The sequence below is a fragment of the Dunckerocampus dactyliophorus genome, chromosome 13, assembly GCF_027744805.1.
Source record: "Dunckerocampus dactyliophorus isolate RoL2022-P2 chromosome 13, RoL_Ddac_1.1, whole genome shotgun sequence".
Classification (NCBI taxonomy): Eukaryota; Metazoa; Chordata; class Actinopteri; order Syngnathiformes; family Syngnathidae; genus Dunckerocampus; species Dunckerocampus dactyliophorus.
Window position 1 is genome coordinate 8,543,941 of NC_072831.1, and position 25,510 is coordinate 8,569,450.

General features: G+C 41.5%; 1 protein-coding gene across 4 annotated transcripts in view; it reads left to right on the plus strand.

The window, feature by feature from the left end:
- Positions 1-24,494, plus strand: part of brf1a (BRF1 RNA polymerase III transcription initiation factor subunit a) — a 63,210-nt gene extending 38,716 nt beyond the window's left edge. For 3 of the 4 annotated variants that reach the window (XM_054796556.1, XM_054796558.1, XM_054796557.1), the window contains 3 exons: positions 15,770-15,821; positions 22,522-22,690; positions 23,013-24,494. In XM_054796556.1, the coding sequence (XP_054652531.1) occupies positions 15,770-15,821; positions 22,522-22,690; positions 23,013-23,047 (256 nt within the window). In that variant the 3' untranslated portion in view covers positions 23,048-24,494. Of the gene's footprint in view, positions 1-15,769; positions 15,822-17,343; positions 17,473-22,521; positions 22,691-23,012 lie in introns of those variants that run through there. The other variant, XM_054796559.1, reaches the window with a different exon arrangement.
- The last annotated feature ends 1,016 nt before the right edge of the window (positions 24,495-25,510 follow it).

Below are 25,510 nucleotides of genomic sequence, written 5' to 3' on the forward strand. Positions count from 1 at the left end.
GGTGGTCTATTCATCTAATAGTGTATTTTGACATGTGTAATGGTAGCGTGTTGTGCTTAAACAAAATGATCTATTAGCGCCCATATGAGGGACAACACCTCCCTGACATAAATCCATATTTAATCATGGTCGCCATCCAATAATAATCCTCCAGTATACAGCAGATGCTGTATGGAGGAGAGATGGAGATGGATGGAGACTGTTGTTTAGTCTGGCACCATGTCTTCACGTCCACGCACACATGGCGCCTCGTCTGTCACTCGCAATAATCACCTGTGACAGAAGGACAGATGCTCCCCCCTTTCCAATCCTCATCCTCATCCCTGCTCTTCCGCGCATCCGCCACTTGTCTTTTCTGCTCCTTTGCTCCCTTGGGATTTTCCTTTCTTTTCCCAAACGTGCTTCTTCTGCAGGCCGCTCTCGTTCCGTTACGTGCGTTCCCGCTGCTGATCCTCGTTGAGCCTTTCAGATGGACTTAAAGGGTTTCTGCAGCAGGCGCGAAGCTGCAGCCGTGTTCACTTTGTCGCTGCTGGGGGAGGAAATTGGTTTCCTATGACTGTTCTTTTTTAAAAATCCCTTTGAGTACAGCTTTGCCCGAGCCAAATAGAGGTGGCTGCTCGGCCGTGAATGGTGTCAACCTTCCTGGCTCCGCCTCATGTGGACCGTTGACATCCGCTGGCATGCCGCTCTTTGCTCTTGTGGCGAGCAAGACTTAAACCAAACATGTACTGCGTGCCGCCTCCTTCATGTTGAGACAAGAAAATGAGACGCTTAAATCTGACTGACTTATTGTCAGATGCTATAAAGGTCTTGTTTTTGTTTTTGTTTTTTTTGCCCCAGAGTGTGTTATTTTTTACATGCTAAACGTGGTCATGCTGCTGCTCTCTTCTGTGCAAATAACCTTAGAATCTAATGTCCCTTAAATCTGGACATACTGTATATTAAACACATATATAGATTATACAAAAAAGGAAGATACATACAATAATTTAATTAATATATTTATTCATTATAGGAGTAAGTCTCCTAAAAGGGGTACCAGAGAGGGTGCCGTCACTTCGAGGGGCATGGCGCACAGACAGTGATTTGCAGCTAACTAAATATAAACTGCAAACACATGGAATAAACATGAGAAACAGTGTCAAATACTTTGTCTGTTGTGTATAAAGCACGATCTGATGTTAATTTCAGCCCGTTTGCGCATCGCAATTTTGTGACATGCAAAAGTGTGTCACAAAGACAATGAAAGAAATAATACAAAATGGTGGAACCTACATTTCAGCTGCGACCTCATTGTGCACCAAACGCACTTTGCTGCATCCAAAACATGTACTTTGACCAAACTCTGACAAAACGCGTATGCCTCGAACACATAACAAGCGTAATCTGCACGCAGTGGACCTAAAATTGAATCAGTGAAGACTATATGCAAATGAGCTGACCTCTGTCTTGACACACCAGGCGAACTTCAGAATATCCATCCATCCATTTTCTATACCACTTACCCTCATTAGGGTCGCGGGGGTATGCTGAAGCCTATCCCAGCTGACTTTGGGCGAGAGGCGTGGTACACCCTGGAGTGGTTGCCAGCCAATCACAGGGCGACTTCAGAATATTTGCGTGTTTTTTTTGTTAAAATTCAAACAATAATGAAAGTGACACTGATTCATAATCAGAAATATGGCGTAATGTCCAGGATGTGTGTTATCCTCAGGATTTCTGCTGATCAATTTTTCTAATCAGTACACTTTGGAGAACTGTTTTTTTACGTTATGCTTCCATGGAATGTGAAGTGTGTTACTGCAGTGCTAAATGTCAGTGTTTTAAAGAACACCGTGAGTGTTGAATCTCGCATGGAGTTTGAAGGGAGGGCCATCCACTAACCCAGATACATCGCCATTTTGGAGCATGACAATTTTAGGTAAGTTTAAAGCATTAACAGTATAGTGATAGACATAGATGATATAGCGCTGTCTATTAAAGTGATACTTTATTTTAATATGGAAATTGGTTAGAAAATAACTTTCAATATTGCTTGCTGTGTCACGCATTTGATACCCCTTTCAGGAGACTGACCCTTATCGCCTTATTCCAAAATGGAATAAGCTGTTAATGTACAAATATGAATAATCGTGTCTTGCCATTTATCTTTGTGTTGATGAAATACAGTAAAAATTGGCACATATCAGACATACAGTAGTTGCATATGGTGATTAATCATGATTAATTTGACAAGGGATTAATCTGATTAAAGTTGTATTCATATGTCAGCCCAAAGAATAATAATAAATACAATTTAAAAAGAAGAAAATATTTTATTTAGTTAATATCATGTAATATAAAAAAAGAAATAGGAAATATAAATATTTAAAAAAATTACAATACATGCTTTTTGCCTGTGTTCAGACTTTAGGGACACACTGTAGAACCCAAGCACAAACTGAAAATAATAAATAATGAATGTAAATACTGTTATGACTTAATGGTTTAAAGGCCCTCCTTCCGACAAGATGATTGATTGCACCAATGACGGGCACATTAAAGTCGTGGACGTTAATGTAACGCTCTATTGATTGCTGTGGGGAAATTGTCTTGTGTACTCTCTGAGGGAGGTCACAGGTCGAACAGATCTGTTGATGTTGGTAGTGATCTTGTCAAGGACACGCCATTCCACAACTTTAAATGCTATTGTTTTCAGCTACGTTGAAAACTGTAAGGTGGAATTTTGAAATAACCGGTTCCAGTGTCATTCTGTGGCCATCATAAGAGCTTTAAATGTACAGGCACATTAACTGTAATACAAGTGTAAAAAGAAAGTAAGCAGTCCTCCTGATGCTTGTGTTGAATGCAAGCGGTGGCCGTGTTTCCATCAAACAAGAAGCCATTGTTGGATTTGATGTGCTCCATTTGGCAAATGGCTTCTTCCGGAATGGTAAATGTCTTCCTGGGAAAGCTGACATGCTTCATGAATGAAAAAGCATCTCAGGTTTCATGTTTGGGCTCTTTGAGGAAAAAGTGGGCCACAGTGTGTTTTTTTTTAAGAATGGATGCTCCTAAAGTGTCGAGAAAGTTGAAAGGCAGTTGTCAATGAATCATTGATGGCGTCTGTTTCTGCATCATTCATTCTTCACTTTGCCCAGGATGCAGCTTTTACACACAAAAGGCTAAAATGTGCACTTTATCACTCAGTGAGATACAAACAGGTCAGCAACATGGTGATAATCTCACCATCTTCCTAACTGCGGCCTGGAAACAGCCCAAAAAGGATTCAAAGCAGTGACGGTTGGGGTGCAGAATGGTCCCCTTTCAGCGTGGCAGCCCCTGAAAAGCTTGTTGTGGGGGTTATTGAAAGAGGGCAGAGTTGTGGTGTCGGGAAGAGTGGGCCGAGGCAGGAGAAGGTCTGCTGACAGTGCAGCCATTGTGCCTTGTTACTGAGGGGCCACACTGACGCTTTGTGGGGCTCCCTGCATCCCCCTGCGCTCCCTCATGCTCTCCGCTCGAGGGGCTGCACTCAGCCTGGAGGTTCCCCACTTTTACATCCTTGTGATGTTTTCTCATGGCACCGCTTTGATCGCTATCCACTTTCTTTTTAGAATTTTTCCATGCCAGAGTACATTTCTGGCTTTTAGTTTTCTGAAATGCACATCAATATGATCAAAATGATTTTCAACACTCTTGGTTGTGACTTTGTCTTTGCTGACAAAGTGTTTGCTGAGGAGGGCCAGTCACAACGGAAGGAGTAATGGGTGCGAGGCTTAAAAAGAAATGATAAATTAAAATGATAAAAAACAATTATGCGTCATTATAGATTTCATAGATTAGATAGGCATTTCATAGATTAGCATTAACCTTTTACAGCAGGGGTCAACAAAACATCGATCACGATCGACCAGTAGTTCTTTGGGACTTTGCCAGTCGATCACGATAATATTAGAAAAAGAATGTGTTATTACATCAGTGCCCTCCCCTCCCAGAGAGTGACCAACAGGCACACATTTTGACCACTGAACACGCCCGTACACCTTGCCGCTCTCCAGACACGCAAGCTCCAGCCAGGAGCCCAGTCCCCCAAACCCGGCCGAAGGCACCAGCGCACGCATACTGATTCGCCTCGCCTGCGAGCAACAGGCATTGAGCGACAAGTGAGAGAGTGCGTTCGGGACTGCAGCGATGCCTTTGCTACCTCAAAATTAAGGAACAAATATAACTCCATAGACGTGCACCTCCAAAAAAATCTTTGAGTTGCGGTTACGCAGCTCATTGGGGCTGACTGTTGTAATGCATTCACCAGCCACTCTCTTCAACCAACATCGCTTGCCACAACACTAAATCAACAAGCTAAGTAGAGTTGTAGTTTGCTCATAGAGCCGACACCAAAAGCCCAACCCTGACGAAGATCCACAAAAGTAGAGGTGCTCAAAGTGGGGCCCGGTGGCTCATTGTTCATTGCATCACTGCAGAAACTAAATACAATTTAAAGAAATGGCAAAAATGGTAAAAATAGAACAAAAGGCACAATGACAAAAAGCTGATTTGTTGACACCAGAAACAAATAACAAAGCTTTCTATTTAAAGACGGAAGCTTTAAATATGTACCACTTTTTACTTTACTTTAAAAACCTTTCTATAAAAAAATATATATATGTATGCATACATACATATCTATATATATATATATATATATATATATATAGATATCTCTCTCTCTCTCTCTCTCTCTCTCTCTCTCTCTCTCTCTCTCTCTCTCTCTCTCTCTCTCTCTCTCTCTCTCTCTCTCTCTCTCTCTCTATATATATAGATCTCTCTCTCTCTCTCTCTATATATATATAGATCTCTCTCTCTCTCTATATATATATATATCTCTATATCTTTATCTACTGTCACTGTCATTTATCTTTCTGTTAATTAAATACAGAAAAAAATTACATATTTCAGACATAGTTGCTAATGGTGATTAATCATTAGTTAATTTTAAAACTGATTAATCTGAGGAAATAATCATTTGAAAGCCCTAGTTTTTATAGTTTTAAAATTAACGTTTTACATGCATAAAACAATTCTAAATGCATATAAATAACAAATGAAAAAGATAAATTAAGTTTTAAGGTTACTTTTACCTTCATTGAAGATGTGACTGTTGTCAAAGACATGACGTGGCAGCAAGACACCACACAGAGAAATGAAGGTGAGAAACACTATTGAATTCAAGAAATAACTCATGGCACAACAGGAAGGGGGTGACCGTGTGGTATCTCACTGCCACATGGTGTGTTTGGGAACAGTCACGTCAAGAATCACATCTTCAGTGAAGGTAAAAGTAAACTTACATGTTCATTTATCCCTTTCATTCATATATATTTTTATGCATTTTGAATTGTTTTATGCATGTAAATCTATAACTGTTAAAGTAGAAGAAGGTGTTTTGGGTTTGTGTTTTGTGGCTTTGTGTAACAGGTTAATTGGATTAAGGTTATTTCTTATGTGAAAAATTACTTTGGTTAGCGTCCGTTTCTGGAACGAACTAGACTTTAGGGACACTGTGTAGTAGACACCAAAATAAGAACATTAGCACGATAAAGTTCCTGTGCTTGACTGTTGTCGCTGCTACAAAATGTAGATGTGTATTTTAAAAAGAAATTCACCATGTGTTTTGTTTCCAGTCGTTGCAGTGATAATTAAACATCAAAAGCCTTCAGCATCATTTCACTGTTTGCTTTTGTATCATTTGCACTTGAAGGCAATGCGTGGGTGTTTTTTTCCTGGCAGCACAAATTTGATATCCGAAGGAGAAACAAAGGTTTGACAGTTTTGACTGATGGCTCAATCCACTTGTTTTGTTCATTAAAAGACTGAAAGCTGCTTTTGTCTTCTGTCTGTTTGGAGGCACAGCGAACTGACTTTCTGTTCTTCTTAGCAATCAGTCTTATTGATCAAGTGATTGGTAAGGCTCAAACCTTAACCTTAATTGGTTACTAATGGAAGGCTGTGATGCGGAGTGGAGGATGACATGATCTGCTCTGAGGTGCCTGTTTAAATTCAGCTTTGGAGCTGTTGACTGCAAGATGTTGATGAGAAACAGGGGAATGAGTGTTAATTGTTTTAATTTAGTAGTTGTTGTGACAACTGTGTCAGAAGTGGGATGCTTAGCTGTAAGGGCTTCCATGATGTCCCCAGTTTGAGGTAGGCAACCCTTGTGTGATAGGCTCCAGACATGCACCTTGGGAATGGTGATGTGGTGTCTTACCATCCCCTCAGTGTACAGGATTTTTTAACCCCAAATCTGACCCAATAGTGACAAGTGGTGTCAGAAGTGGGATGGTTAACTGTGACCGTCTTGGTGGAATTGTAGTTGATGCTTCTGCAGAGATGGGTGAAGACTCTGGGTTAAGACTACCACTCCTCAGAATTCCGGCCAAATGGCATCAAAAGTGGGGGGCCTAGCTGTGAGGCCTTCCACAGTGTGCCCAGTTTGAGGTTGATGAGGTGGTTTGAGGTCGTGTAATAGCCTCCAGAGATGCCATGCCATGGTCAGTGTACAGGATTTTTAACCAAATCGATTATATTTCAAGGGTACTACTGTGACAAATGGTGTTAAAAGAGGGATGTTTCGCTGTAACCAGCTTGACTGAACCTTGGGATAGGTGATGCCTCTGCAGTAGACTCAGGATATGGGTGAAGAAACTGGGTTAAGATTATGACTCCTCAGAGTTCTGTCCAAATGGTGTCAGAAGTGGGAAAATGATACTGCTACTCAGGCTTCTGTCACAGCCTCCCATGAAAACGTGCGAGGTAGAAGCAACATCATTTCAGTGCAAAGCCAGATAGTCTGCTTCTTTGTGAAGAAAAAACAATCCAATTCCAAAACATTCATTCCTTGTTTCAGTCTTTTGGCCCTCAGTGTTTTTATATTGTCGGGATATGAAAGCACTCCTCCACCAACCCCCCACCACCTCCCTGCCGCCTCCATCCGGCTGCCAAACAGCCCATCCCTTCTCCCTCCATCCTCAGTGGAGCGTTCCAGAAATAGCCCACATAATTGCCCTCTAGTGGTATTTTCTTCCTTCCCTCTTCTGCTCTTTGTGCCTCCATATGTTGTTCTCCCACTTTCCTCCTCCCTGCACCACCTCATTCTCAGACCTTTTTTTTTTTAAATTTGGAGAAAGAAGGAATAAAGAGAATTCCTGATGGGATTTGGATTCCTGGGAGCGAGAGTCTGTGTTGGTTTTCCACAAATGTAAATGCGAGCCACAGATGCAGGGGACAGCTCAGCACTTTAGCAGCCAGATGTTGCTGCTGCTGCCTCCGCTGGAAGGTTGCGACCTGGCGGGAGGCAGGCGGCAGGGCCAAGAAACACTTCCATTAGGAGTTTTTTCAGGCTGTGGCAGCAGGTGTCAGTCACAGGAGACTCTGGCTGCAGACGGTATCACTTCTGGCCGGCCCACTTCATCCAAGTGCATGTTCCTTCTCTACATATTGGGGAGGGGATGGGGGAGATGTGAAAATAAATGTGCCTCTCCCTGTGGCCTCTCTTTGCCCCTCCTCCCTGATAATCACCTCAGATGCTGCTGGTATTTGACAGCTTGTGGATTCTGACCAAAATTTCTGCAGTCATGAAGTACACAGTATACACAATCTACTTCTGGAAGTGTATTGATTGAAGTATTTGTATTTTGTGCACTTCTGTACTTAGACTTAGTCTTTTGAGTGCATAAGTGCGTTCACACTGTACAGCAGATTGCAGTGCGGCGTCAGTACCTGGATGGGGGGGAGGGAGAGACTACCTGGAGTGGTTGCAACTCATTAAAAAAGAGGGAAGAAGAGCGGTAAATATTGCCATAGTCATTCATGGTAAGTGTTTACGACAACTGTCAACAATTTGGTACAGCCACTACACTGTCATCACTCAAGAACCAAGTACACAGTGGATATACAGTTTACTCGTTGAAGTGTACTGATGGAAGTATTCCATATTTACAAATGTAAACCTAGCATCAGTTGAAAAACAAACAATGGTTATGGTTCCATCTCCTCTCTGCTCTCTCAACATTGTCCAACGAGTGAACCTTTTGTTCTGCAGCGAGACCCAGCCAGAATTAACGTACAAAGCTTGGGTTGGAATGTTGAGGGTTCCATGAAAAAAATGGACTGTTTGGAAAATGCCCCGTTTAGGATGTGACCAGACCACAGCAAAAGAAGAGTTGTGCTTGTGGCTTTGTCCTTCAGTATGGTACACATTCTTGTGTGTTTCCATTGTAAAGTTGTGAAGGGTACCAAAATAACTGGTCCACGCTGGACCACTGTTTGGCGCTACTCAGTGGAGAGGTGCCTAAAGGGGTGGGGCCAGACTGAGTGGAGTTTGTTTGTGGAAACAAGGATTTAGAGACTCAGCACTTGACAAAGATGCTTCCACTTTCCTCTTTTGTCCGTCTTCATCCTGAGGCTCTCGCCAAATTGAAGATGCCTTAGTTCGATTTATCTCCCTCTATATATTTAGCTCCCTCTATGGTCTTTTTCTTTGCACTCCCCCCCCCACCCCCAACCCCTCCCAAAAGTCCCCCAAACTAGCGGCGCTTGTCAGCCGCTGGCTAAAAGCCCTGCGTCAATCGCCTTTGCAGCTCAGGCGGCGTCTCATTGGCAGTAAGCTGATTAGGAAGCGGCCGCTAAAGCCGGCAGCCACTGATAGCCTAACAGAGGGAGGTACGGCCCCGTTGAGGGAGGAGGGAGGGTGAAAGTGTACAACTTTAACCTGACTGACAGACGATAAGGAGATTAATCAATAGCAAGTATGTGGTGTCTGGAGTCTTCATTAAAGAGATTGAATACAAGAAATTCTGCTTTACAAAGTTCTTATTAACTTAAGTTGTTAGTGCAGTGTACCTAATAAACAGGCAGGTGCGTTCAGAGGGGAAGAGAGTGGTGAAGAGGATGGTGCTTTTTAAGGAAGTGGCAGGAAGGGAGTCTGTGTTGGAGATGGAGCGAAAGCTGTGTCGTCCCCAATGAAGCAGGAAGATAAACATAGCAGCAGTGATGGAGGTGAAGAACAAAGGGAGGAAGCTCAAACACCGCAGACCTACAGCAGCTCCTCCTCCACTGCTTGTCATTACACCGGACCTAATAATGTGACCTGTGATTGTGCTCGGAGTTGATGTGGGGATAAGAATAACAATCTGAAGGAGGACGTGACTCAGCAAAGGATGTTTGCAGGAAGGGGTGAAGATCTCGCCTGAAGGCAAAACACTTCCTCAATGCACAACAAAGTCTACAACTCAGCAGAAAAGTCTTCATTTGCCTTTTGGAGTGCAACAACTTTATAAACCACTAACATCATTTAGTGTGTAGTTGCTTTTGTAGTGTTTCTATTACAATTTATGTGTCTTCACCACGACATACAGTTTGTCGTAGAAATGCTACAAAAGCAGAACAAAAAACCAAGAACGTGACTGATCAAATGTGTGGAAAGAAATGAAGATTACAGTAATACATAAAGAGATTAAAATGTAATCTTACTAGGTGCAAGTCACATTCAATAAAAAAAAATAAAGATTCAATGCAAGCATGGTTCATCGAGCCTTCACAACTTACATTTACTGAGGACTTAGGTCGAGTAAGGTCATTTTGTGAAAAAAAGGTGTAATATTGCAAGAATAAAGTTAATAAGGGAAATAAAATATAATCAAGCCTTAATTCCCAATTTCACAAAACAAAAGGAATACTGTAAAAACGACAACATTTAAGACAAAAATGGTATAATATGAAAGAAGTCATTGCCTCACAAAAAAGAGGTGCCTCTGTATGCTATGCCGGCTCGCTCCTCAGCCTCCAAACCCTCGTGCGAGTTTGACGTTGACCTCCGATTTCAGATCAACATTTGCAATAATAGTGATTGTTGTAATTATTACATTCGATTCAGCTCCAGAACCCTCCCTGTCTCTCTTTAATTGTCATTGTTCACTTGTGACTAAGGAAGCTAAATGTATTGAAGCATAGTACAGGTTTAAGTCCTCAGTATGTCTCACACACCTATTAGACACATTTAAAGTATAAAATGTATATGTACTTGCCACTAATGAATGAAAATGCAAGACGAAGGATAGGAGAGCAGTAATTGGAGGCACAGTCTATCCTTTAGCCATAGAGATAGCGGAGCATAAAAATGGAGAGCAGGGTTGCACATTCTAAAAATAACAATTAAACTTGTGATGTAAGGAGAAAGTTGAAATGTTATTACAGCAATTAATCAATGGATCGATGATTAATCAGTTATCCAGTTACATAGACAACTTTTGGTGTTCGATTACTCTTTTTTTTTTTTTTAAATGTTATAATATCCTCTGATTTCAGCCTCTAAAGTATGAATATTTTTACATGTACTTCTTCAGCCATGAAAGCAGATCTTATTATATTTGTGTTTTAAGCAGAACAAGATATTCACACACGGCAACTTTGACTTTGGAAAACAGTGATCAACATTTTTGCCTCTTTTCTGATATGTTGCGGACCAAACCACTAACTGTTTGTGTTAGTTTCATATTGATTTGCAATCGAACAACAAGCTTCAGATGGATCGACTAGGAAAATAATTGTTAGTTGCAGCCCTAGTGTTGACTAGTGATGGCTTTCGTCTTGCGTTGTAACTTCCTGGTTATTTGTACCGATGGCGGCCATTAGATGATTTACCTGTATAGCAAAAAAGGTGATCAAATATTTGTCTCAATGTTCACAAAACCCCTCTGACTCAGAAGCTGAACGGAGTCATTCTTGAGCTGCCTGTGGTGCAGCGTCTATGAGAACGCCACATATGCACCATTGTTGTTCTGAAGGGGTCTGGGGGTGATTAATACGCCACCCCTCTGAGTGGCACAGCCAGCGCCGACTGGGCGTCAGGAGCCACTCCCCGCTGCTGTAAACGGAGACGGAGAGCTGCCTGAGAGTCTGCCTGTTTGAACTCTGACCTCCACAAGTGACTCCTAGCTAGCTGAGATGAATGTCTGCTGTCGTAACGTGCGGAAGATTTGACTCAACCAAATGCTTTCTTTCTCAGCTTGTGTTATAAGTACAAATGAATTAAGCTTCTTTGAGTCATGTTTGTTTCCTGGAGGCTGTTTGGACAACATCAACAGACTTACAGGAAAACACATCCTATCATGGTTGTTCTTGAAGTGGTTGCAACTTTCCTTAAAAGACCTTTTTAGTTTCCATGGCAGCTGATGACCACATGTTTTCAGTCTCAGCAGCACTTGGCAGAAGCGCTTGTCATGCATGGTGACCGATGTTGCTGAGCCCAGAAGGAGAACCTATGGAGAGCGTGTTCCTTCATGGATGGTCCAGATGTTTGGAAGTTTAAGTGGGAATTTCTATCTCTCAGTCACTGCTCTGTATCGTACAGGTCCTGAAAGACCTCAAACCGTTATACTGCTTTGTTGGAAGCTTTCAAAACATTTAATTGTGATGCAATGTCTTTAAGACAAGGGTTTCCAAAGTGCGGCCCGGAAGCCCTTTGCAGCCCACAGTTTGTTTTTATTAGCCTAAAAATACATTTAAACAAGAAAAAAAGCAAAAGCAAAAATGAGCAAAAACCTGTAAATTTAAGGTTGAAAAGTTGAAATGTTAAATGTTGAAATCATACGCTTTGTCAGCTATAACACAAAAGCTTTGGGGCTTCTGTGCTGGCTGATAATAGATAAATCTCACATTCCCGCTCCAGTGTGCAGTCAGTGGTTAATCTCATCCCACCAGTCACTGCTCTCAAATACGTGTGAGGGACGGGACCACTGCTACGAGGAGCAAAGTGACCCGGAAAACATGTCGCATCCCTCGTCCAGCAGCCTCGCTTGGCTGAGCGGGTTATTAAAAATGGCCGCTCCCTGGTTTGCGTGTGTGTGAGAGATGAGGTTGGCAGCCGGCTTTATCATCCTTTTATTTACAGCGGACCTCCTCTCAGAACTAATTTCATCCCACCCCCATTTGCATCCTTCCTCCTCCTCAGCGCTTGATTGAATTAGCGTGTGCAGCTTGCTGCGCTACTCGCCCCTCCCACCCCCGCATGGCTGTCAGTCTGCTAATTTGGGTCGAGCTGAACAGTCAACAGAAGAGATCTCGCAAAAATAACCAAGAGGAATTTTGTAAGAAACATGTCACCTTGACACTAACGAGCAGCAAACGCCAGAATAAAGATTGACATTGATCAGATGTTTTCATGAATGAATAATGACATCCATAAGTATTTATGACAGTTTGACCTTAAGAAATTGATCACCCCCACACCTTGAGGAGTCAGGGTCTCGTCAAACACATGTTTGACTTGGACCCTGAACAGCGCGGAGCATTTCGCCATCCTGGCTGGGATTTTCTCCCGTCTATCCCTCGTCCGCCCCTTCTGCTTAAGGCAGATTAATTAGGAGCTCAGTCTTATCAGTGAGAGTCGAGCATTTACTGTAAGCCACCAGGGAGCGACGCACTCGCACGGGGGGGGAGGCGGGGGAGACATTGCTGCCGCTACCGCCTGGGGGAACGCTGCGAGCGATGCTCCCGCTGCTCCCGCTGCTGCTGATTGTGCGAGCAAGTGTCTGAAAGGAGATTGTAGCTGTCAGTCAGAAGATGTACATCAGGGGCTTCAAACTCATGGGCCGTTTGCAGCCCACTTGACCATATTTTGCGATGCCCTGAAGTTTAGTATAAGTGCAACTTGCTTGGCTGCTTGGTCAACAATGAAATCACAGTGTGCGTGTTGGGGGACGGTACTAGCCAGAACAAGGTGCAAACAGAAGAACGCACATAGGACAACTGCTACTACTAGGGGGAATAATAATAAACTATGTTAACTTTACCAACTTCTTACAACACGTGCTGGGAAGCCGGAAGCACTACCAGTCCAGAGTGATGCTGGCTTCCAGTATGCCTTGCAACACCTTTTTGTAAATAGTTGCTCAAAGTACATGTTTAGAGTTCAGGGTTTCCGTTAGGATTTTCTGAAGCTGTGGTGGTGGGCTGCATGGGACTGCTGCCGCTGCTGCATTTGCAGTTTTTTAAAATTTTTTATTATGACATATTTCTTTTATGACTTAAATTTATGACTTAATTTAAGCCTTATGACTTAATTTATTTATTAACTTAACGTTTTTCAACACCCAGCAAAACATCAACAGAGAACATCACAAAACTGTTAATTTAATGACAAAGTTGCTGAGAGCACTTAAGTGAGAGTTGAAATTGTTGCCTCTTTTTGTTACTAGAACCTATATAGTCACATTTTGTACTATTTGACACAAACCAACATTTAATTTGATGCCTGTTTTAGAGTAAAACTAATACATGGGAAATGAATTGTTCAATAATATGTCGATTTTTTTAGTTCAAAATAACACAATTAACAAAATAAAATCATTAAAATATTTTTGTTACAGAAATGTGTCGTGTACAAACAGTATAAATTGAGAGTCCAGGGTTATGATAGCACAGGTGTATCCAACTTACAGCATTATTAAATCTACTATGACAAAAAGCAAGGAGAGGTGAGCTATTTTATGTGACTGACAACATTTAATTTAGCTTATTTACAAAATAAGTCTCCACTCAGTGTGCTTGTTTGTCATTAAATACAGGTGTCATGTTTTAATAGAACACTTATAAAACTACTAAGAGGTGAAGCAAATATTATTGATGAACTACTAAACATAACCACAAAACGCTAGCACCACATAGCGTGTGCCGCAACATTAGCAAGTGCCGACACGGCAGAGAGCCGATTTTAGGTGCATGTTTTTCAAAATAAAGCACAGTGAAACATTTTTATGATATTTCAAATTGTTTCTGATCAAATTGTGGTCAATATGTGCGTAAACAATAAGCTATATATAGTATATATCTTTATAGCATATGCAGTTTTTACATTCATACAATATATATTACTTAACATCGTTTTCAAATGAAATTTTAAGGTGTGGCAGCTTTTATTTTGTCGTGGCGGGCCGCCACGATCAATTACATGTAGCGGAAACCGTGGAGTTAAAGTAGTTTATTATCCTTCACTAGTAGTAGACCTCCTACCATGCCGACAAGCTCATTGCAAGTTCTTTTTTGGCTAAAGCTTGTCCAAATAAAGAACAATTTCCTTTAAGCAAGCTGACGTGCATATGGCCATCTGTTGTGCAACTCAAGAGCACCGCAATATTACATTTTTATATTTATGTCCTACGGTAGCTCATGTACCTGACAGCTTGGTGTTTGTTGACAAGTTAGTCATTTGGTTGAAACATGATTCTAGACGGAATATTTGATGCGACACAGAGTCTTCCTCCAGCGGCCCCCAGTTAAATGAAGTTTGAGACCCCTGATGTGCATATTACTCATGCCATCATGTGACAATATGTAATAATAACGTTCATATTCTACTTTTGGACGTTACCCAGTCAGCACCAAGGGAGCGTCTGATAAGTGTTGGATGGCTAACTGTTTCATTAACATCTTAATATTTATTTAATTTATAAATCATTAATGTGTCTTTCAAACAAAAATCCCTCAGAACAGTCGACCTAGCGTTTTTTTTCCCCACACCTTTGCCTTTCCCACATAACCCATCTTGGTGGAATATTTCAGTAACTTTGTGTACTTTTACACAGTCACGGCATCCCTCAATCACAAAATTATGTCAGCATTAACATAAAATAATTGTCCGACAGCGACAATTGCTTATAACACAACAGGAGACGTGTTAAGCCTCACACATTTGTCAGTGCCGTTTACACAGAACAGAGACACAGGAAAAAGACAGCTTTTAAGGACAGTTGGAGGGGCCAATGCATCTTAATGCAGTGGACACTTTGGATGACAACCAATTATGAAGCTGATAATTAACTGTAGTAGAATTCATCATTTCCAGACCTTTGCAATCATCAGGCATGTACAGGTGATGTTTTAAGTAACATTTTTGCATTACAGTGTTCCCTCATTTATCGCGGGGCATAGGTTCCCAAAATAGCCCGCAATAAAAATACGCGAATTAGCCAACTTCATTTATTTACAATTATTATATATGTTTTAAGGCTTTAAAACCCCTCACCAAACACTTTGTACACTTTTCTCAGACAGGCAATAACATTTTCTCACATTTCTCTCTTGTTTAAACACTCTCAGAAAAGTTCAAACCTTCTTGTGAATTTTAATGATTAACCTACAGGTTGGACACAATAAATTATTAAGTATTTCGCTCTTGTGACCGTGCCTTTTCGTCCTGGCGCCGTTCCGCTGTACTGTAGCGTTTTTTTATCCTTGTTAAAACATATTGTTGCAGTACTCCTCCTGTTGTAGTCCTCCTCCTTCAAACCAAAGATTCATTTACAAGCTATCAAGCAAGCAAGCTAGCGATGACGCAGGAGCGGCAGGGCGGCACGAAGGAGATCCAATCAGGATGCAGAAAACAATGGGCATTGCAGACAGACGAGCGAGGGGAGAGAGAGGGACACTCAACTTCCCACAATGCAATTCTTCTTAAAGACCGGGCTCAGTGTTCATACCCTGTAATAAAAAAAGAAGCACAAAAAAAATTATGCAAAACGGCAAATCTGTGAAAGGTGAACCGCGATAGAGCGAGGGAACACTGTATTCATTGTCATGTAAGTGTACAAAGAAGTTACACAAATCACTGTTAATAGCCAACCTTTAGAAACAATAAAAGTTGCAGCAAAGTTTTATATTGGCCATGACCAATCATTCTATTTATACATAATTACCTTGTAAAACTGACTGTTGTTGTTGTTGTTGTTGTTGTCAGGTTACAGCCATTTGTCACAGGGCAGCCCAACAAGAAGATGGCAATGCAGCAGGTAAGATCATCATTAGGGTGCAACCGATATGATTTTTGGAGGCTGATACCGATATTTGGGGAATAAACAACTCTGATAACCGGTATATCGGCCGATTTTTTAATTTTTATGTCTTTGAATTTAAAAAAAAGAAAAGAAATAGGAAATACCTGCTTTTGACTTAAATATAGTTCCAACCACTTGTTGCAAAGTTATAAATTGAAGGGAAAACATTTTTCTATTTTAGAAATACTTTTATTATCGGAAATTGTGTGGAGCAAGGAGCATATGAACAATTTGAACATAAAATAAATCCTAAATGTGATGTGCAAATAAATGTATGATGGCCAGTAAACCTCTGGGAAATAAGTCATGCAAAGTCTATATGAATGAAGACATTTACTTACACATGTCAAGACCTGCCAACATTTGGTGTCTTCAATCCAGTGGATGGCCCATGGGAGTTTTTACAATTAACTTTTATACAAGCGCATCTCAATAAATTAGAATACGGTGCAAAATGTATTTGAGTTCAGGAGTTCACTTAAAACAAGGAGACCAATTAAAGCTTAGGAAGCTTTTCCATTTCATTTTTGAAGTAGAACGTGAAGCAGTAGTTTACAATGTTGAAGTTTTTGACAATTTTTCAAATTTTAGATACTGAAAGATACTGAATTTGTTTTTTTCTGAGCTGTAAATGGTAATATACACTACCGGTCAAAAGTTTTACAACACCCCAATTTTTCCAGTCATTTATTGTAATTCAAGCCGTTCAAGTCCAATGAATAGCTTGAAATGGTACAAAGGTAAGTGGTGAAGTGCCAGAGGTTAAAACAAAAGGTAAGGTTACCCACAAGTGGAAGGGTCCACAAAACGGGTCAACAATTTAAAGCTGTTCTGCAGAAATGGAGGTTGAGCAAGCCTTGGCATTTGGTGCAACATTCCTACAGGTGTTCCAAGTTCTGGAGTACGTACTACCTCGTCTGCATGCAGAAAAACAGTGTTCGGAACACACTGGGGTACTATACCCTCGTGAACATCAATTGAACAGCATTGTACTGGAGAAAGTCATTTGTTGCTACAAAAATGGCAAGAAAAAAGGGAATTAACAATGGAAGAGAGACAGACCATCGTTTTTCCTCCAGGGAAATTGGAGTGTTCTGGAACTTTTGACCGGTAGTGTATATAAAATAGTATATTAAAGTATATAACAAGTATAATATCATCAAAACGATTAAGAAACACATTGTAATATTTCACTTTCTGTGTAGTGAATTCATAGAATACAAGAGTTTCACATTTTAAATTGAACTACTACCAAGACTCTCAACCTCTGCAGCAATGCTGGCAGAACTCATGTGTCTATTATCTAATAACAACCTCCGATAAGCACGTGCACTTTGGTGGACTATACCGAGGCCTGTTCTGAGTGGAACCTGTCCTGTTAAAGTGCTGCTGCTCAGTTTCAGGGTGTTCAATTTTGTTATAGCCTAGATAGAAGATTTTTTATGTAGCGTGACAATTCTTTTATTCACATCCTCAGAGTGTTCTTTGCCGTGAAGTGCCACGATGAACTTCTAGTGACCAGTATGAAGAGTGTGAGAGTGATAACACCAAATTTAACACATTTGCTCCGCATTTCCACCAAAGACCTTGCGTGCGTTGACTTATTTTGAGGGGACAGTAAATTTACATTGTTAAACAAGCTGTACACTGACTACTTACGCTGTATCAAAGAGTTGTTTCTTCAGTGTTGTCTCAGTGTTGTCCATCCATCAATCCATCCGTTTTCTATACCGCTTCATCCTCATTAGGGTCGCAGGGGCATGCTGGAGCCTATCCCAGCTGACTTCTGGCGACAGGCGGGGTACACCCTGGACTGGTCACCAGCCAATTGCAGGGCACATATATAGACAAACAACCATTCACACTCACATTCATACCTATTATTTACCTACAATTTAGAGTCGCCAATTAACCTCCAGTGTTGTCCAATGGAAATAAATAATACAAGATTAGCAGGAATGTGAGGGGTGTACTCACTTTTGTACAGTACTGTACAGATACATGGTTACAACCAGGAAGGACACCACCCCAACGAGTTTTAAGTCAAAGTAATTATTGTGAGATAATTTACTTCACTGGTTGTTGTGCAATGTGTGTCTTGGTGTCTATGCTGTTTGTTGTAACATGTGACCAAAAGTGGTCGTGGCTTTACACGAGCAGGTTTCATCTTCACTTTATGAGCTAGTGTGACAGCGTATAGGAACATGTCTAACAATGTATGAAGATGATGGGAGGCAAGCAGCTTCCTGTCTCCAGTCACAGAAACGCTGTAACATCCCCAGGAGGAGAACATGTTACCCACTCGGCCATCTCACATTTAATTACTCTAAACTCCTGCCGGGAGCCTTGGGAGGAATAAATCTACACTAGCGGAGTTCAACTTCACTTTCTTTGTTTCTTTGCCCTTCACACCAGCCTACCCCCCCTCATTTCCAGTCTCCTGGCAGGAAGGTCCTAAAATCAAATCCCTTTAAGTCCAAATGTCTTCAGCAGCACTTTTTCACTCTGCTGCGGTGTGATGGACTTGTGTTGGCTCCTGGCCAGTGGTTAGATGGAGCTGCAACACTATGCTTGTCTGCTGCAGTGTGTGTGCGTGCATATACACCAAGTCACACTTCCTGTCAGCTACACTTTCTTCCCCAACAGGCTGAAATAAGCTGTTTTTACCGTCACCACCTTGTTTGTCACTTTGATTTGAAAAATGCACCCACACTGGATGGGAAAGTTAATTTAGCTTCCTGGATGTTCTTCCTGTATCTGCTCACACACGTTTGCCTTTCGTGCATTCCCTCTTCTCACCATGTTCTTCTCCATCAAAATGACAGAAAGAAGAACATTACTGATTTTGAACGGGATCAAGACTACAAACTATTTGCTTGTTTTTTGTTTGTTTTACACTTTAGCCCTCATGTTTCCTTCTCTGATGTCCCGCCTACTTCCACCTCACTTCCTGTTTGGGCTTCTCTCTCATGTCATTGTCAATAACATCCACCACCCCCACCCCGCTTTCATCCATCACGTGCTGGGATAAAACATTTTCAGCGGGTGGGAGGCAGGTCAACAAGCCTTGTTACTTAGCAACCCCCCACCCCACATGGGAACTGGAAGCGAGCGTCCGTGGTCATTGGCTGAGGTTGTTCCCCTGCCGCAGCTCCTCTTATGTAATGTTGCAGATTAGAAGAGATGTGGGCCAGGAATTAGACTGTACCATTCTAAGCCCACAGAGATGTTTACTGAATGGACCCTCCTGCAAATCAGCCTGATATAGAGTGGTCCGAAGGAGTTCGGCTTTGATGTCCTGGAGACTGACCTGACCTGTCGCAGTTTGTTTTGTTGTTGATTGCTCATTTGGATTGTCCTCCTAACGAGCACTTTCTTTGTTAGTGTAGTTACTTTCCCCTTTCCATCTCACTGCCACGTTTGGCTGCAACTATTTCTCAGCTTAGCTTGAGCTTTAATTAAAGACGCTGGAAGAGAAGCATCCTTCTTCTCGACCCATTTAGCAGCTCTCACCTGCTAATTAGTTTGTTGACGCTGCTGCTGCATGCTGGTGTCAGCAAGAAGGAAGTAAAAAAGGTTTGAAGTGGGGGGAAGGGGGGTGTAGCAACACAGGAGAGTGTGAAGGAAGGCTGGAGGATGCAGTGAGAAGGATGGAGGGCAAGAAGGCCCACCGGGGACTTTTCCTTCACTGTGGACCTCCAGCATAATCATTATTGTTGTTTTTATTATTATAAGTCCTGCCTGCAAGGTGAAGAGTGCAGGTCTCCTCACGGTTGCCATGGAGATGAGAAGATGAGTAGCTTTGAAATAAACAGAGTGAGACACTCTGACAAACATTCACTCTTTGGTCCTTTGTGGCGAACAATATCAACACTAAGTTGAATGAGAGTTGACATGTACTGTATATTATTACCTCTGCCAGGGAGCTACAGTACATCTTATTCGTGGTTGTGTGTGTTTGTGGTGAAGCGAGCATGAGCCAAAACAATTTCATCTGTTGATCTTGGATTTTGTTTTGTTTTATTTTTACTTTTTTATAATAATTCTGAAAAAAGGGGCAGTGGACATGTCTTGAGATATTTGGTAACTTGTCAAGCACTTACTTACTGCCACCTGCAGGACTGGAGTGGAACATTACTGAACTTAACTTACGAGTGTTCACGTTTACGATCATAATTTTATGATCGCAAGCACAGGGGTTGCCCACATCTCAGGATTTTGGTCAGAGAAACATCCCCAAAGAGGAAAGTTTCCACCTCCATGTTTGATAGTAGGGATGCTCTTGTTGGACTCGCATTCACCAGTTCTCTGCCTCCAAACATGTCCAGTCCACTTGCCAAGGAGTTCCATTTTGGTGTCATGTGACAACATCACATTCTCAATCCATGACAGCAAAGTTTCTTATGAATGCTTTGCTTGCTGACTGTGCTCCCAACTCCTTTAACGTCATGAACCAGCTCCTCCCTTGTCATTCTGGGCTGCTCCCACACCTTTATCACAGTCATCCTTACCCCACCAGGTGAAATCTTGTATGAAGTCTTGAGCAGGTGTACAGTCTTTTCCCTGAGGTCCCCTGAATGCACTTTGGTCTTGCCTGAAGGCGCTTTCTAGAGCAGCTAAGATGTTTGTGTGAGTGGCAACAGCGGGCAACGCATCCTGGAAAACATTTGGGTAGATGAACCAGTTGAATGGTCGACCCTCTGCTCGTATCCTCCTCCAACCCTATGAGCTACAATACCCAACTATAATCTCCTGGATATTATATGGTCACATGATGGCATACATATTTAGAATAATGAAAACAATCAATTCCTTTAATTTATTTACAAGAAACTAGGGCTGCAAGTAATTATTATTTTCTTAGTAATTAGTAGATTAATAGATTAGGGTTAATCTGTTTATTGTTTTTGATTAATCGTATAATCTCTTAAATCGTAGATAGACCAAATCAACATGAACCAAACACAAACATCGGTTTGGTCCGCAACATATCAGAAAAGAGGCAAAGTCAAAGCTGATGTGTGTGAATATTAGGGGTGAAACAATTCCTTGAGTAATTCAGTTACAAAAGTATTTTTTTCTGCCTCAAGGAATCCCTTACATCACCAACACGGAGGAAGAAAGAAGCGGGTGTTTAGTTGAAGGAGCGAGAATAACGAGACGAAAGAGAAGGAAAACAAAATTCACAAACACAGATATGTTGAACGTGTAAGAGCATTTCAGGCTAAACAGCAAGTTGAACACCATGACATGTCAGGGTTCTCGCTACATGTAATGAATCGTGGTGCAACGCCACGGTAAATTAAAAGCCACCCACCTTGGAAATTTATTTATTTTTATTTTTTAAAGTGAAAACAATGTTAAGTAATACAGTGTATGAATGGACATATATGCTATATCAGGGTGCCCGTTGCGCTGATCGCAAAGGTAGTCAGTCAGCTGACATTAAGTCCCCTCCTGATTTGCTCTTTTGTTTTGGCGGCAAAAAAAGGTGGAGAACAGATGTCAGCAGTCACACACAAAAGCACATCTTCAGTATTGTAGCAACTCCGAAGACACCCAGAATGGAGCGAAAGACCCGAGGCAAAGTAAAATTAACGTAGCAATTAGCGTATCAATGATATAAACGTTACCGTACCTTACAAACATAACATTACCCGTGTGGAGGGCTAGCGTTCTCTTAATTATGCTTACTGACAAATGTGTAGGTATTTTATTACGACTGTTAACATGACTTAATACAGGGTTTATTTAATTTGCAGAAAGACATCGCTGTGCGTTAAGATGGAAAATAAAAACATTTTAGCGCAATAATCAGTAGCTGGTCATTTCCAGCAGACAATACTGTGTAATGGAGCGAGGAAGTGTGTGTCTCACTTTAGTGGGTGATGAATCAAATATCCGAATGTATTCCAATACAGTAAGGGTTTTGATCTCTGTAAAAACTCCAATCTTATTAAAAAAAATAGTTTTTTTCTAGTCAGCTGGTGTAAGCTTAGGGTTCATAAATAAATGCACAGCCATCAACATACAGGAATATGTTTTCCAGTAAATCATTACAGAATACCAAAATAGTTGTTGATTAGTTGGATAACTGATTAATCATTGAGTCATCGATTAATTGTTGCAGCTCTAATGATGCACAAAAATGTACTGCGTCTGGAGAAAGTATGGAATTTTGAAATGTCAAATCCATAGGAAGCCTGCAATTTTGTTTTTTTTCCAGCCACAAAATAATACACTGTTCATATCTTTGTGAGGGGGTAAACTTACAAAAGCAGGGGATCAAATACTTACTTTCGTCACTGTACATCTTGAATCAACTCACTACAACAAAGACCTTGACAAACAAGTTTTTGACAAACAATTAAACTTGCTCTTTCCAGCAATGGACATCAGTTATTTTATCAGTTCGTCAGGCTGCTGCTTTTGTCTTCTGCTTCTTTTGTCTTCTGCTCGTCAACAGCCAACACAAGTAATGATGAAAAACCATGCAAACACACAAGCGTGCTGGCCATGTTTATTACTGGCAGTGTCATTGTGGAAATGAAGCGAGGCGTCGCAGATATCAACTCCGGCCTGCTGCCTTCCAAACACCCCCCCCCCCTTTCAACTAGATTAAAGATATCTCCCATAATATTCCATGTTTGCTCAGACTTCCAGCCCCGCCCCCCTTCCTGTGCCAGCCACCGCCCCCACACCCCCCTCCGTGCTGGTGGAGAGCGGCCCGGTGGTCTACGAAGACGGCGCAGCGGCGGAGGAGGAGGAGGATGAGCAGGACGAGGAGACCTGTGTCAGCGCCATGGAGCTGATGGGCAGTCAAGGTCAGTGGAAGGTCACGCGCATTTAAATGTCATTAGCTCCAATTAGCTGAGTCACTTAGCGTCACCTCGCTGTGAGACGTCTGGAGCGCACACACTCGTTGGGATGGTATTTTAATAAGTGGGACTCTCGGGTGGGGTGGAGGGGTGGGGGCGTCTGGCTGTTAAAGTTCTCTGACTTTTCCGCAATAAAACAAGTTAATTAAATCCTGCGGGAAAAGTCTGTCTCTACCGAACAGGTCCAGGTCAGCCTTAAAACAGTACAGCCAGGTCGGCTATTAAGGGCGCCCTCTTTAATTTAAATCTTTTTCTTCCTGTTTTGTAGATTATGGCTGCGATGACTACGATGACGCCTTCTAGCGATGACTTCTTTTCCCGTTGGGGTCCACTTTGCACATATTCAACGTTTACAAACTGGGACACAATCTTACCGCACTCTGAGAGACGCGGGTGAGATGACTGAGATGACAGTGGGGTGCCGTCACGCAAACGAGGGACTTAGGCGGCAACATGACATAAAAATGTATTTGCATTTAAAACGACAAAAGGACGTCTCCTTCACAATCTTTGAACCTGCACTTGACTAGACATAATCGCCATAACAACAAGTGGCGGGATTTCACATTGTAAATAAACACAAAGCTTCAAGTGGTTCATGTGACACTGGCTCGGCTGTTTGAAACAGGAAGTAACATGCGTCCACTTAAAGCTGCTGTGTGTCACCATTTTTTGAAACCAAAAAGAACACTACAGGTATATAATGTCCTGCTATTCAACGCTGACATGTTACCAAGAGTGGTTTAAGAGAACAGGTTGCGCAAAAAATGTGTCATCTTTCACAACTACAAGTTAAACTGTAGGAAAAATGGAATAAATTGTCGTGCGGACTCACAGCTTTCTGGTGTTCGCGTACGCACCTAAAAGCAGTCTGACAGAGGCGAGCAACAAATTGCAGTCACGTTGTTATGACTGGCTACACATTCAATGATGGCTAACGCTAGTAGCTAAACTTTGTCATATTGCTATCACTAGCTGACAAACAAATATTGTGTGTGTGTATTATGCAGGGCATGGCTAAGTATTCAACACAGGAAGAGGGTGAGCAATAAGATGTATAATACACTGGAAAGTTAGCACACTCTAGGCAGCCGCTCTCTGTGACATACAGCAGCTTTGAAGAAGAAGAGTGGCAATGATGGACCCTACCTGCTAGAGGTCCTGCGACAAACGCTGGCAGAAGGTTCCGTTATTCGAAAGGAAGGTCAACAATCTGTTTAGGTGAAAACCATAATCCATACAGAGGCAATCCTTATTTATTTAGCCCTTTAATTCATTTATTTATTAGCATCTTAGGGAGCGTTTGTTTGATGATATTCTGAAAATGTTATTTTCGCTCCTCGTGAATTCTTTTTCTCCGGACTAGCTTCAAGGATGTTGTCCAGCAAGCAGACAGGTTTTTTTTTTTTTTTTAATATTGATATTTATTTAGGCTTTTATAATTTTTGTGTTGGAAAGAGGACACTGGAGATGTGACAGTGAGGTCACATGACATGCATGTATGAACGGGAGGTGCTGGTAAATATATGAATAATGAACACTGGTCTTATTCTCTTTCTTTGACTGTTTTGTTGTCTCAAATGGAATAATTCCATCAGTGCACTACAGTAAGTATTCTGTATACACTGTGTGTTCCAGAGTGTGTGAATTTTGACAGTGTAGTCCATTTTTGTTGTCGTACATTTACTGGAAATGACAATTACGATATTTATTATTCTTTTTAGTGGTGAATTGCAGCCACTCGAGCATTATCACCAACGTTTGGATTGTCCCATAAAATATCTGCGAGCTTCCCCTCCCCACTTCTCCCTTGTACAATCATTCAAAAGTCTTTTTTCTGGCTTGCTTCAAATGAAAATGCATTCGGACATGATGCTATGTAGTATTCGACAATGGTCACTAGGTGTCAGTAAGTAACACAAAAGTAACAATTATCATAATAACGCGGGATACTGTTACGGCCGTAATTCACTCCATTCTAAAACTCAGCTCTGAACCCCAGAGGTCACTTCCAATCCTCCACACGCCCGAAACACATTTACTATATTGCATAATATGAGTGTAAAGGTCACTATAGGGGTGTTACTTCCTGTCTACAGGGCTCTAATAATGTTAAAACCCATCTTTAGAAGGTCGGAAATAGGTTTTCTATGCTGTTATCTACGAAAATGTTTGAAAGAATCCTACTTTGCATAAATTCACTTATCACGGTCAGATCTGGAACCAATTAACTGCGATAAATGAAGGATTACTGTACACTCAAAAGTTTGTGTAAGTATGCAAGTGCACCAATTGAGACGTACCATTTGTGTTTTACTTAAATGAGAAAAGTTGACTTTCAATTCAAAGAACTTTTTTTTTTTTTTTTTAATTCCCTGCCAAAAACGAAGCTACATTTGAACGTTCCCGCGGCTGAATTAGCACAGTCTGTTGTAATGAGCGTGACCTCGGGCTGTGCCTTGTTATAAGAAGCGTGAAGCTTAACGAGCCGCTTCTTAACGAGGAAAGATTCAATTAGTGCCGGCGGTTCATTGCGAGTGCACCTAAAGGAGACTCATTAGCGGTCCATTAGATGCCGTAAAGCGACGCCTCCTCAGGACTTTTACTGCTGAGAAAAGTGTGAAATGACTTTCTGTGCAACCTGACACCATTTTACCTTTTTTTTTTTTTTTTTTTTTTTAACCACCAGAAAACCTTTCACAATTTGAGGTTTTATGGCCATTCTGGTCGTCTTTGTGGCCCTGGCCCTTTTTGTCTCACTTAACA